Below are 15,109 nucleotides of genomic sequence, written 5' to 3'. Positions count from 1 at the left end.
TACATAGAAGGAAATATAGGCAAAACACTACATGATATGCACATCAAAGACATCTTTACAGACATATCACCCAAAGCAGTGATAGTGAAGGCAAAGATAAACAGCTGGGACTACATCAAATTAAAGAGCTTCTACCCAGCAAAAGTGACAATAACAAAAACAAAGAGAAACCCCACCGACTGGGAGAACATTTTTGCACTCAACACTAATGATAAAGGACTGATCACAAAAATCTACAAAGAGCTGCTGAGACTCAACACAAACAAAGAAAATAATCCTGTCAAAAAATGGGCAGAAGAGCTAAAAAGAAACTTCTCTGAAGAGGAAATGCAAATGGCCAGCAGGCATATGAAAAAATGTTCAACATCACTTGTAATCAGGGAAATGCAAATCAAAACTACAATGAGATACCATCTTACACCAGTGAAAATGGCACATATTTAAAAAAAAAAGTAGCAACAACAAAATTTGTCGAGGTTGTGGAGAAAAAGGAACTCTCCTGCACTGTTGGTGGGAGTGCAAACTAGTCCAACCACTAGGGAGAGCTGTGTGGAGATTTCTTGACCTTCTAAACATAGACCTTCCATATGATCCAGTAATTCCACTCCGAGGTCTTTACCCAAAGGACACAGAAACATCAATTCCAAAGAGCACCTGCACCCCTATGTTTATAGCAGCACTATTTACAATAGCTAAGCTTTGGAAACAACCCAAATGCCCAAAAATCGATGATTGGATCAAGAAGATGTGGTACATATACACCATGGAATATTACTCAGCATTCAAAAAAGATAAACACATGCAATTTGCAGCAACATGGATGGCACTGGAAGGGATCATACTCAGTGAAATAAGTCAGAAAGAAAAAGAAAAATACCAGATGGTCTCACTCATAGCAGGAATCTAGAAAACTTAAATAAGGAACCAGGAAAAAGAATAACTATAAGAAAGAAAATATCAAAATCAACAAACAACTATGAACCAGAGACACTCTATGGGGGATGGGGAGTGGGGAAAGGAAGGCTTGGGGTCAAAATAAGGGGGTTGTAATTGTAAGGGGAATATAAAAATAAAATTTAAATAATAAATAAATAAATAAATAAAATGGTTGATGCATGATCAAAAAAAAATCAAAAATCTAAGAAAAGAATACAGGTTAATATGAGTAAGGTAAAAGAATGACAACAAGTTGGAATATTTATGTGAAATTCTTTTTGTGAATTCTCTCTTTATTGAAAACATGATTAAATTTTAAAGATGATTAAAATAGTAATATCATATTACTCATAATCCTACTACTGTAATGCAACTTTTAGAAAATATTCATTCTTAAGATCTAATGCCTATCCTTCCCAAACACACACAAACACACACACACACACACACACAAACACGATGTAGTCCTGCCATTTGCAAAAACATATTATAGCTGGATCTAGAGGGTATTATGCTAAGTGAAATAAGTCAAACAGAGATATACAAACACCATATGATTTCACTCATATATGGAAGATACAGAAGCAAAACTAAGGAAAGAAATAAAACAAAACAAAACTCTTAAACCATAACACCAATACAGTGGTTACCAGTAGGTAAAAGGGGACAATTGCATGGTGAAGGACGGAAACTAGACTTTCAGTGATGATCATAATATAGTATATACAGATGTCTAAAAACAATGCTAATGCTTCAAGTTTACAAACTGTTACACATCAATGCCATTTGAATATTTGTTTTCTAATTATATCTTAATTTACCAATGATTATTTGAGCTCCTTAACCTTTTGGGAATAATTGCCTTTGACCTTCATGGAAAGAGTCTGCAATTCATAAGAGAATACATGATTGCAAAGAATCTTACAAAATTTGGTTTTGCTGTTTCCAAGATATCACATTCTCTTGGTTTTCCTCTATCTCATGGAAAACTTATTTTCATCCTCATTTGTATATTTCTTTTTATCTTCTCTCTTCCTAAATGTTAAAGTAGTTAGGGCTTAGCTCTCATATCTTTTCTCTTTTCCTTCTTGCTAATTTCCATGGCTTTAAATGTCATCTATGTGTTGCTCTCACATTTCTAATTTGAACTTAGGGCTCCTCCCTTGAACTCCAGAGTCATATGTACTTCTGCTTACCATGTTCCTTTACTTGGAAATCACATACATAATATAATCAAATGAATCTCTTTACTCCTCCTGAAACTTACTATGTCCCCAGGCAGCTACATTCACTAACTACATTCTCTCTCTCCAGGATACTTAGCCCAAAAACCTTGATTCTTGATTCCTTTTCTCATATTTCACATCCAATTTGTAAGCAGATCCTGCTTAGCTCTATATTTATTTTTTTAATAATTTATTTATTTATGCATACAAGAACTGGGGTACAGGTCAAAGGTGCAGGGGGTGAGCCTCTGCAGCACGAGTTTGATCCCCAGCCTGCCAGGGAGCTTACCCCCAAGGAGCAGCAGACCTCTTCTGTCTTACCCACTGCTCCCCTCAGCAGTGGATTTCAGTAGATTTGCCTGTTCTGTTCCCCACTCTGTCTCTGGTGAATCCTCTCACCTCATCCCTCCCACCCCGCACCTCTGGCCTGTACCCCAGTTCTTATATGCATAAATAAATAAATCTTTAAAAAAGTCCTAGTCCTGACCCTACAGGATCTGTGATCCTCCCCCACTAGAGATCTGATCTCCTCTTTCACGTCCATCCCACTCCCTATGTTAGCTTCATGGGCCTTTCTGTTCCAAGTATGCACCCATCTTGCACACTGCCACTCTGAGTTTTTGTCCTTGTCATCACCCCCTCCCATAGTTCTTGCTTTCTTCAGATACCTCTTCAAGTGTCACTTCAACAGAAATGTCTTCCTAAATACCTATATAAAATAGCATTCTCTACCTCTCACCCTATTCTCTATCCTATTTTACCTTGCTTTGTTTTTCCTCTAGCAACTATCACTAACTGACATATTACATTTATTTCTGTAATGCCTATCTTCTTAAACTAAAATGTGAGGTCTACGTTTATTTTGTTCATTGCAGTATCTTCATCATCCAGAACAATGTTTGACCCACAATAAGCACACAATAAGTATCTATTGAACAAATGAACGAACAAACCAGAGAGTCTTAATCAGAGACTTGACAAAATACACAGGAGTAACTAAATAGTAAATGTCACTCATTGATTGGAGAGAGTAAATATGATTGTACTAGAGTTACATATGACTGAATATTGGAACTAAAATGTTGGGCAAACATGTAAGTTGCAGAAGAATATACATACATATATATGTATACACACATGGTAGAGATAGAAAGAGAATAATATCAAATACAGATGACAAAATTATGGCTCTATGAGGGGGGTAATATGGGCATAGATGTTCATTAGATAACTTTTTATATATTAAAATAAAAACATCGTCATGTATAATTACTGAAGATCCATAATAGATTTCAAAGGAGAGAATTGATAACTCAGTAATATTTTCTCATTAGATACCACATTTTCCTCAAAAGCCTTCTGGGCAACCAGGCATCAGGTCTTCACCTTAAAAAGAAAAATCTTTATGAAAATTTCAAACATGCAAAAAATATAGAGAGGTTAGTATATTAAACCCCTGTGTACTGGGATTTCTGTTTCTGTCAAAATGAAATAACAGTGATTAGAGTTACCTTCTAGTCTAACACAACTGAAAATAAACTACAATGACAGCTTAAGACAATGGATATACAGCAATGAAGGACAATGATCCCTGAGGAAAGGGAAACAAATGACAGCCTGATTGCCAGGGCTTTGTCTGGAAGTTTCCACCTTGTAACAGGGAGGGGAACAGGATGATCATTGCTTCTCATGGTGACCTGTTGTGTTCTTCAGGAACCAAATGGACATAGAAAGGATACACCATTCAGACATGTTCCTCTTGGGTGGATGGTCTGGGGATATTTTCATTTTAAGGCAAGCTGCAAAGGTAACAAGCAAGTCTCAATCATGAGCAATGGGAGAAAAAGCTTTCTATCCCATCAATAAATATCTAAGTGGCCTTCTCCTATTACCCCCTCTGTCTATGCTTAAGAGTCTGGGAAGAGCAGATAAGGAACATCAAAGGATATATAAAACATAAACTTGATGATTCTCTAGGTCCATTTCAGATGAAGTTCTCTTGCAACAAATAAAACTGCATTTAAAGAAAGGATTGCTTTGAAAAGAATGAGTAACCATAAACTGAGGTGTTCAGATGGCTGTTTACATGATTGTTCAGATGATGTAGAACAGGAAAGCATTGGTATTAAAATGTTTTTTGCTGTTTAGAGAAATCAAGTGTCTAGAGCAGCCCAGACCATGATGATCATTGCATGTGCATTTCAATTTTCTGCTGAATTTGTAAATTCACATTTCTTTCCTATTTCAGGATAATCCTATTGACATAGGAATCCTATTCTATGTATTTCTTTGAGTTACCTTCAAGTCTTCCTAATGTTATATGTTTTGAAGATATTTTTATTTATTTATGCATATAAGAACGGGGTGTAGGCCAGAGGTGCAGAGGTATGTGTGTGTGAGAGGATTCACCAGAGATACAAGTGGGGAGCAGAACAGGAGAATCTTCAGAAATACACTGCTGAGGGGAGCAACAGGCGAGACAGGAAAGGTTTGCTGTGTCATGTGGATTACTTGCTAGCTGGGGATCAAACTCATGCTGCAGTGGCTGGTAATAGCTTGATAGCACTGAGATTTTAACCCCTATGCCACCAGGGAGGTCCCTAATGTTATTTTATGACATATGGTATTATTTTACTATCACTCAGCACAGTCAACAATAAGTTAGGATCTGGGGCCTCCCTGGTGGCGTAGGGGGTTAAGATGCAGCACTATGAAGCTATCTGCAGCCACTGCAGCATGAATTTGATCCCCGGTCAGGGAGGTGACCCACATGGCACAGCAGACCTCTCCGGTCTCACCCATCGCTCCCCTCTGTTCTGCTCCCCACTCTGTCTCTGGTGAATCCTCTCACCCCCCACACCTCTGGCCTGTACCCCAGGTCTTATATGCATGAATAAATAAATCTTTAAAAAAAAAGAGTAAAAAAAAAAAAAACACGTAAGTGTTATATAAACATGCTTTCTGAAAGTTTTGGGTCTGTAAGGGATCTGAATGGCCAAGTATGCTATTTCCTCATTTAGAGATGAAGAAATTAAACAAAAAAGCTAGATGACTCATTCTGTGTAGTACAATCTACTCATATGAGGCATCATGGTAGGCTAGAAAGAAGAGTGAACTTCAGGCCAGACCACCGAGGAGTGGTTTTAACTTTCAGCCTTTACTAGCTCCTATGAAGGACAGATGATAGAAGCTTTTGTGACTTAGTTTTCTCACCGATAGAACCAAGATAATGATTGCATGTAAGGGTTAGTGTAAAGATCAAATGAGAGGGCCTCCCTGGTGGTGCAGTGGTTGAGCGCTGGGTTGTGAAGCTGCCCGCAGCCTCTGCAGCGCCGGTTCGATCCCCGGCTGCTCCCTGGCCACCAGAGGAGGGTCCCACATGGCGCGCAGACCTCTCCTGCCGCCGGCTGCTCCCCTCAGCAGTGTACTTCAGTCTGCCAGCTCTGCTCCCCACTCTGGCTCTGGTGAATTCTCTCACCCTCCCAAGCTTCTGACTGTACCCAGTGCTTGTGTAAATAAATAAAAATAAATCTTAAAAAAAAAAAAGTCTTAAAAAAAAAAGATCAAATGAGACAATGAAAAGGAGAGTGGAGGGAGCACAGGGAAAAACATGCTCAATTAACTATCATGGAAGATTATTGCTGCTTTGGTAGTGGGTGTGGTTTAATAACATACATTTGTAGAGGTGTGAACCTATACCACTAAAATATATCGTGTTGTAAATCAATGTTACCTCAATAAACACAATTTAAAAAGACAATGAAATGGTTTTGGGTTTTATTCTTTTTTTTTTAGATTTATTTATCTATCTATTTATTTATTTATTTATACAAGCACATCTGCGCGCCATGTGGGACCCTCCTCCGGTGGCCGGGGAGCAGCCAGGGATCGAACCGGCACTGCAGAGGCTGCGGGCAGCTTCGCAACCCAGCGCTCAACCGCTGCGCCACCCAGGAGACCCTGAAATGGCTTTGAAGTTATGAGGCAATATAAAAATGTAAAATGTTACTACAATTAATTACAGAACTAAGAATAGAATCTAACTTCAAGACCCTTTGTCCATCATTTTTTTTTTTTAAAAGATTTATTTATTTATTTACACAAGCACTGGGTATAGTCAGAAGTGTGGGAGGGTGAGAGAATTCACCAGAGCCAGAGCGGGGAACAGAACAGGCAGACCGAGGAAATACACTGCTGAGGGGAGCAGCGGGCACAGCAGGAGAGATCTGTTGCACCATGTGGGACCCTCACCGGCGGCCAGGGATCAAACCAGCACTGCAGAGGCTGCGGGCAGCTTCACAGCCCAGTGCTTAACCGCTGCGCCACCAGGGGAGGCTCTGTCTGTCAAGTATTATTGCAAAATGCTCTCCTGACTTTTACTATCTTTATGATTTAGCAAATCACCATCTTGTATAGAGTAGAATATAATTATCAATCACCTGTGTGTTGTTTACTTGAATCTTATAACTATTCCCTTTCCTGTTTGAGTTCCGTACAGAAAGTAAATCATGTCCTTGCTATGAATCTTCCTTGACTAATTCTCAAAATAACATAGAATAAAAATTTTGTCCAACATTTGTCAATACCATGTTGTATTTTCAGCCTGTTTATTCTAGTTCCTTACTTATAAGCAGTATTAGTGTTGAATAAAAGTTAAGCAATCAAAAAAAAAAACACATCATGAACTTTGTAGATCAGAATGAGTGAACACATCCTTGAGGCAATTTAAAGGAAAGTTACATGATAACATTATGAAAATATTGTATTACTTCTTTGATCGCTAGAAAGTTAAATGATATAATCAGTTTTATATTTCTGAGTTTTCTTTCTACTTGCTGCATGCAGTAACAAACTAAGAACTAGATTAACTGTAAATGTTTTTGTTCTCTTCCTTGCCCCTATACAGACTTCTTCCTCTGTAGGTTGAAAGCAAAAAGGAAAATGCTTGTTTTTACACCTATTATTGTACAATTCAAGAGGTGATACACTGTAAAGGAAAGAATATGGAATTTGGACTCTGAGGTCATGGTTTTCAGTTTCCCATCAGGGTCTTTTTGAAACTTGAATAAAGTAGCTTTATTAGCCTCCCTTCTTCGATGGTTAGAGGAATTGTATGGTATCCCCAACATAATTTAAAAGTCAGCTAAAAAGATACACATATCAGCATTATAAAATTAGTCATTTTTTAAAATGAGGCATATGAAAATAAAGTTAGGAAATTTGGATAAAGTCACAAATGTCATTAATTTATAAAATACATGCCATGGATCCCTAAGCACTTGCTATGGTCATGGATCAATAGTGTCCATTTATAAGGTTAAAAATAAATGAGTAGTTTTGGGGTACCTCAAAAGGTTAAACAGAAATACCATATTGTTACAGGGTAGTGCCCAGGAAAAGGGGAGGTTCCGGGTTCCCTACTCCACCCAAAGGAGGGTGGAGCTGCACAGGGAGAAGAAGCTGGAGAGGAGACTGGGGAAGGAAGGAAGGAGGATAGAAAGCAGGGAGGAGACCTGGAGGAGGCACCTGGAGCAGAGAGACATGTGAAGAAGCTGCACTTGCTTCTTGGTCCTGAACTGGTTGAAAGAGACTTGGATGAGAGACCTGTGGAGAGGTTAACAATGGCAGCTTTTATATTGCTTTTTTTAAAAAGATTTATTTATTTATGCATATAAGAGCTGGGGTACAGGTCAGAGGTGAGGAGGTGAGAGGATTCACCAGAGATAGAGTGGGGAGCAGAACAGGCAGATTGACTGAAATACACTGCTGAGGGGAGCAGTGGGCGAGACAGGAGAGGTCTGCTGCACCATGTGGGTTGCTGAACTCATGCTAGAGTAGCTGTGGACAGCTTCATAGGCTGCGTCTTAACCCCTTAGGCCACCAGGGAGGCCCCTATCTTTATTTTGATTTTGCTCTTTTCCTCCCATACTTGTCTGGCTATTTCTGATCCTTTTCTATGGTCCCCACTGGAAGGTGCTTTAGACTATTGGCAGGCCTTCGGACCTTGCTCTGGGTCAGTCCCCTTTGGGTGGCCTTTCACTCACGAAGGGATGGGTAACTTTGGGTGCTTGATTTAGAAATTATATACTTTGTCTTTTCTGTACTGTTCACTAATTGCATTAAAGTTCCTTTCCGTAAAAGGTCTTAAGTTTTGTCTTTTTTTTTTTTTAAAGATTTATTTATTTATGCATACAAGAAACTGGGGTACAGGCCAGAGGTGTGGGAGGTGAGAGAATTAACAACAGACAGAGTGGGGAACAGAACAGGCAAACTGACTGAAATACTGATTGAAAGACTGACTGTTGAGGGGAGCAGAGGGCTAAACAGGAGAAGTCTGCTGTGCCATGTGGTAGTTTCCTGGCTGGCCTGGGATCAAACTCATGCTGCCGAGGCTGGGGATAGCTTCATAGTGCTATGCTTAACCTCTTGTGCCACCACGGATGCCCTATGTTTTGTCTTGATGTGGCAGGTGGCAGAATCTATTTACAGAGGGCAGGCTTGGGGTTTCTGGGGTGCCCCTCTCCCTGGCCTGTAACAATATGATCTGTAATTATTAGGTAATACTCCCCACCAAATTGAAAACATGTATTCAAAGAGGTTCATGAACATCAATGATCATAGCAACATTATTCACATTAACCAAAAGGTAGAAATTAAAATATTTATCAATGGAGGGCTTCCCTGGTGGCACAAGGGGTTAAGCACAGCACTCTGAAACTATCTGAAGCCTCTGCAGCACGAGTTCTATCCCCAGATGGCCAGGGAGCTACCCACATGGCACAGCAGACCTCTCCTGTCCTGCCTGCTGCTCCCCTCAGCCGTGTATTTCAGTCAGTCTGTTTGTTCTGTTCCCCACTCTGTCTCTGGTGAATCCTCTTACCTCCCGCACCTCTGGCCTGTACCCCGGTTCTTGTAGGCATAAATAAATAAATCTTAAAAAAAAATTTATCAATGGATACAATTTTTTAAATGTGCTATACCTTTACAATGAAATATTATTCATCCATAAAAAGAAATGAAATGATACATGGTACAACGTGGATGAACCTTGGCAATAGCAAGTTTAGTAAAAGGAATCAGAAACAAAATGTCAGGTTATATGATTCCATTTATATGAAATATCTAGAATAGCAAAATCCATAGAGACAAAAAGTAGATTAGTAGTTACCAGGGGTTGGAGAGGAATAAATTGGGAATGACTGTTAATGTCTACGTGATCTCCTTTGGGAATAACGAAAATGTTTTGGAACTAGATAGAAGTGATGTTTGCATGACATTGTAAGTGTACTAAATGCCACTAATTGTGTACTGTAAAATGATTAATTTTGTTATGTAAATTTCACCTCAAAAAACAGAAGAAAGCAAAACCAAACCAAAAGAGTTAACAAATGAGTTGTCTGGAAAAGTGCAACTATTTCTAATATTGGTGCCAGAAAGGACATTTTTTAAGGATACAAGCCCTCATAAATATCTTTATTCAAACATGTCAGGTTTCATATCATTGTCTAGAAGGCTCTTCAATACAAGCTGTTATCTTGACTATGAAGAGCAAATGTATTCAAAAGCATATTACTGGGACCTGGGGGATTGTGGTATTAGTAATGTGCGTGGCCTCTCATCAGCGGGCTTAATACAGAGATAAAAATATAAACATGTAGGGAAAGAGGTCGATTGCCTATCTTTCTGGAATCTATCATAAATGTTTCCCCTTGTCAAATTTTTGGAAGCTGCAGAGCAGGAGTGAGTTTGAGATCGTGTTACCTGTCAAGTAAGTAGGTGCAGTTTTTCAATTAAAAATAGAATTTTGTACTTTAAAATTTGCCATTCAGGAAGCAGGAATAAGGTCCACAAGTAAATGGGAATATTGGAAGTGAGTTAGTGATGGTGCTGGGAGAGTAAAGGTTCCCCTGAGGAAAGTATCAGGTCTGCTCAAACACTCAAACAAAAAGCAATTACAGTCCCACATAGTTCCCTGCAATTGATCAAGCCCTCAGTATCTTCAGAGAGGAAAGTTTTCTGTACGCTAAATGAGACAATACATAGGAAAGCTCTTTGTAAAGTACAAAGTTTCTATTAATTGTATTTTTCATTGTTAAAACTATCCAGCTCTAATACCTAATACATAAGCCACATGTTTGACTAACATTTTCATATAGTGTTCATTCATCATTCTCAAAGAATACTTATTGAATACTTACAGAGGGTAAGCAATGTTATCAAAATGTTACAAAAGAATCAGTTGAGGTTCTGAGAGCCTGAAAACTGCTTTAAGTCACATAACTTGGAGACTTGAGTTCTTTGGCACTTAGTTCTTTCCAAACCTTGTTGACCCCAAAGCTCTGTCTTCATTAACTATTAAGTGGGATGATTTAATGCCTTGGGCAAAGTTCCACCATTTCTAATTCTGTCTGTGTTATGGAATTTCTTTAATTATTGTCACATAGAATTCTCAGAAGCCATAGAAGAAGCTATCAACATGTATACACAGATTATGCTTGGATTTGTATTATTGGTAACATTTCTCAAGAGTACATTGTTCTCGGGGGTGTGACTCTGCATTACATAGACCTACTCTTTTGATCCTTAAAATAGCCTTCTGAGGAAGGTATGTCATCCCTCTTTTGTTTACACAAAAATCTCAGAAAGATTAAAAAACTTGCCCAAAGTCACTGGCAGAAATATAAATGATCTGACAATCCTTGTAGCTATTTAAATGTCTCTGAAAACTGGAGGCTGACCTAGCTGACTTCCATGAGTCCTACCCTAAGAGCCAGTTGGGTGTGACACAAATGTTGAATCAAGAATAAAAGTTAGACTGTCTGGGTTCATATCCAGGTTTAACGCCAAAGCTCAAAGCTTAAGAGACACAGGCCCAGTAAAATTTTAATACTTTGATTCCCCACCCAGGAAATTACGGTAATAAATTGAGTCATTATGAACATAGTGGCTAAAATTTACTGTGTTGAACACTCTCCTAAGTGCTTAATAGTCATATTCATGAATATTTACAAGTTTTAAAGTCTCCTGATAAAAGATTAAGATGTGCCCCTCCCACCTAAGTTTTTTTGAGGCAATGGCAAGGTTTTGCTAAGTGGAAATTCAAGTTACTATTATCTGCTGTTGGATTCAGGATGTTGAAAAGGTAGTATATATATTTTTCATAAACATATTTTTCTAAACAGATGTGTACAATGTTATAGGATAAAATAATTCATTCGACAAAAAATTATTATAATGTGCTAGATTGTACTAGGTATTGCCTGTAGCTGCTAGGATTTGAGTACTCAAGAAGTGTCACCTCTGCTGGGATTTTAGGGAAAAAACATCTTTACCAAAATGGGCAAATTTTATCCCTGGTATTTATTTTCTATTCTGTAAATGTTTTTTGACTTTGTGTGAAGGTTTCTCTTCCTCATTGGCCACTATTCCATGTCAAAATAGTCATCTCATACTATCCTAGTTTTGCAATTTACTGACTAGCTCAACAAACATTTGTTGAACTCCTGTCAGACACTAATGGATTGAAGTTGAAAATAATAGAAGCAAGGATCCTGTGCTTATGGAATTTACAGTTCAAAGGCATAAAACAATAATAAATAAATGCTATCATAAAAAATGTAAATACATAATTAAAATAATTTAATTTATATTAAATGATATAATTAGACAAATAAATGCATAAAACCACCATTAAAAAGTGTTAATTAAATAAGTAACTATAGGTTAGTGTGTGCTAAGAAGGAAATAAGGAGTCATGGCGTGTTCTATTGTTTTCAGTCATAGCACAAAGCAAACAAGGTTTAAACCAAAAAAAGACAACCTATTGGGGTCATCAGATTTCAGATTTTAAGAAGTAAAAAAAAAAATGATAATGCCTTACAAAAAACTAAGCCATGACTAGCCATTACTCATTGTACAGTGACAGATCCACTTCATCTCTTCTCCTTGTTAAAAGGAACAGCGAAAGAAACTCACTTTCCTTTTCTTTCATTTTATTTGTAAGTCAACTGGAAAGACAAAGTGAAAAGGCAGAACCTGGAGTCCGATAAGGAAACTGCCAATCTAGCCCGGCCATCGAAGTTTCTTTCAGTCTTTGGAGGTTCCCCTCCGCAGCGGGGATCTGTATAGAAAGAAAACTAAAGCCGTGAACTCCAAAGTAGAGTTCCTTGAAGAAATTTGGGCAGGAATTTGGGTCGAAGAGGTCAAGGTGCGGCTTAGCCAGAGGGAGCGCCCAAGAACAGCCCTCGGACAGACAGAGCCCAGCGCCGAGCGCCGCAGAGAGCAAGGGGCGAAGGCGCCGGCACCCGGGGCCGAGCGCGCAGAAAACCCCTCCGCTGCGGGAGCCGCGCGGCGCTCAGGTGGCCTTTCCCGCTCAGGTGAGCTCCTCCCGCGCCTCCCATTGGCCCGGGCGCCCGTGGCGCTGCGAGGGCGACGCAGCCCGGTCTAGTTCAGGGTCTAGGGCGCGCGTCACTTCCGGTAGCGCGGAGCTTGTAAAACACCCTGGAGAGAAAATGGCGGCGGCAGCGGCTTCGGCGCCTCAGCAGCTCTCGGATGAGGAGCTTTTCTCTCAGCTGCGCCGTTACGGCCTGTCTCCCGGCCCGGTGACGGAGAGCACCCGCCCCGTCTACCTCAAGAAGCTGAAGAAGCTTCGAGAGGAAGAGCAGCAGCAGCAGCACCGGCCCGGGGGCCGCGGCAACAAGACGCGGAACAGTAATAACAATAACACGGCAGCCGCCACGGTCGTGGCCGCGGACCGGCGGCGGCGGCGGCCGTGGGGATGGGGGTCCGGCCGGTCTCGGGCGACCTCTCCTACTTACGGACTCCTGGGGGCCTGGGCCGAATGTCGGCCTCGGGCCCGGAGAGCCCCTTGGGAGGGCCGGGGGGTGCCTCCGCCGCCCCCACGGCTGGCAGCAAAGTGCTGCTGGGCTTCAGCTCGGACGAGTCGGACGTGGAGGCCAGTCCCCGGGACCAGGCCGGCGCCGGCGGCGGCGCGGGCGGGAGGAAGGACCGGGCTTCGCTCCAGTTCCGCGGGCTCAAACCGCTGTCGGCGCCCCTGGTCGCCAGCGAGGTGACTAACAGCAACTCGGCCGAGCGAAGGAAGCCCCACTCGTGGTGGGGGGCCCGGAGGCCGGCGGCTCCCGAGCTGCAGACCCCGTCGGGCAAAGATGGAGCGGCGGAGGGCGAAGACGAGGAGGGCGAAGACATTGAGGACAAGGAGCCGGAGGCGGAGGAGCCGCTGTGGCCGAGCCGGACCGTGAACGGCAGCCGGCTTCTCCCCTACAGCTGCCGCGAAAACTACTCCGACTCCGAGGAAGAGGAGGGCGACGACGTGGCCTCCCCCCGGCAGGTATTGAAGGACGACTCCCTCTCCCGGCACCGGCCCAGACGGAGCCACAGTAAGCCTCTCTCCCCGCTGACTGCGAAATCTGCCGGCAGCCGCCTGGAGACCTCGGTGCCGGGAGGGGGAGGACTCGCGATGAATGACAGGGCGGCGGCTGCCGGGAGTCTAGACAGGAGCCGAAACCTCGAAGAGGCGGCGGCGGAGCAGGGAGGAGGGTGTGATCAGCCGGACTCCAGCCCCATTCCTAGATACCGACTGAGCACTAAGAAACTGGCCCCTCTCCTGCCCCCGCCGCTGACTGACTTGGACTCAAGCCTGGATTCTTCCACGGGCTCCCTTCTTAAAACTAACAATCATATCGGCGGCGGGGCCTTCAGTGTGGACTCCCCCAGAATTTTTGCCAACAGTCTCCCCCCCGGTGCGCCGGTGGCCGCCTCCAGTTCACTCAGGATCAATCACTCCAATCATACGGGCTCCAATCACACCTACCTGAAAAACACCTACAGCAAACCGAAGCTTTCCGAACCCGAGGAGGAACTTCTCCAGCAATTTAAACGGGAGGAGGTGTCCCCGACAGGGGGTTTCAGTGCCCACTACTTGTCCATGTTTCTCTTAACTGCTGCCTGCTTATTTTTCCTAATATTGGGGCTGACTTACCTGGGAATGAGAGGGACTGGAGTACCTGAGGATGGAGGACTCAGCAGTAAGTATTAAACCCTGTGGGTAAGGCAACAAAGGGAATTTTGTGAATGGTCTGCTTGAATCGCACTTGGCATTTCACTTGAGTTGACTTCTACCTACAAGAACATGGCGAAAAACAGCGAAGTGCAACAGCGTGGGTGTTTTTGTCTTTCGTTATGAAAGATCATTGGTATCATTATCAAAATGATAATCGCGTGGCTGGTTTTTAATTCTTTCTGTGTGATAAATTGGGGAAGTCAGTACGTCTTATAAAAACCCAAAATAGTACATCTGTTAGTGAAATGCTTTTATGTGTGTGACTTAAATTTTCTCCTAGCCTGAGATGCAGATGCCAGTTAATAGTTGGAAGTATTTGGATTGTTAAGGGGCATCAGGCATGCACTGATTTTTCAAATTGATATGTAAGCTCTCCTGAAGTTCTGGTTAAATAATTTATAGTATTAAGTGCCCCTGTAGGTATTTCTGCAATTTTTAAAAAAGTGAATGAATATGGAAACCAGGAATGCACAATTTGAGTTCCCAGCTCAAAGCCTCCCCTCCCAGTGAAAAATTTAGCTGTAGGGCAGTGCAGGTCCTTGCCCTCAGGTTTATCCGGATTGATTTGCATGCCCTGCCATTTAAATGACAGTAGACAGGTGTGTTCATTCATCACAAGACCACCATCCTCTGCCCAGCTGAGCACCCAGAATACAGTAGTGTTAAATCTAAAGTATCCCTGCCCTTCAACACAGGAAGATGAAGATAGATGGTTGTGTGTTCTAAGAAGAAGAAAAGGATGCAGTCATTGGTGAATACTACTTTAGAGTGCATGGTGGGAGGTACTATTTCAGATGTGAGGGATGAAGCAGGAGGTGGAGACACAGCAAGACTGGAGCGCATTCTGGGCAGAGAGTACAGAAAGGTC

The 15,109-nt window shown here is 41.8% G+C and overlaps 1 protein-coding gene across 1 annotated transcript in view; it reads left to right on the top strand.

Annotated features, from left to right (window-relative positions):
- Positions 1-12,634: 12,634 nt before the first annotated feature.
- The window catches only part of LEMD3 (LEM domain containing 3), a 63,804-nt gene continuing 61,329 nt past the window's right edge, over positions 12,635-15,109 (top strand). Inside the window, 2 exon segments of the mRNA XM_037514051.2 lie at positions 12,635-12,908; positions 12,911-14,206. Of these exon segments, the coding sequence (XP_037369948.1) occupies positions 12,674-12,908; positions 12,911-14,206 (1,531 nt within the window). The 5' untranslated portion in view covers positions 12,635-12,673.

The sequence above is a fragment of the Talpa occidentalis genome, unplaced genomic scaffold (genome assembly GCF_014898055.3).
Source record: "Talpa occidentalis isolate TD23 unplaced genomic scaffold, MPIMG_talOcc4v2.1 talOcc4.16, whole genome shotgun sequence".
Classification (NCBI taxonomy): domain Eukaryota; kingdom Metazoa; phylum Chordata; class Mammalia; order Eulipotyphla; family Talpidae; genus Talpa; species Talpa occidentalis.
This window is presented reverse-complemented; position numbering and strand designations above follow the sequence as displayed.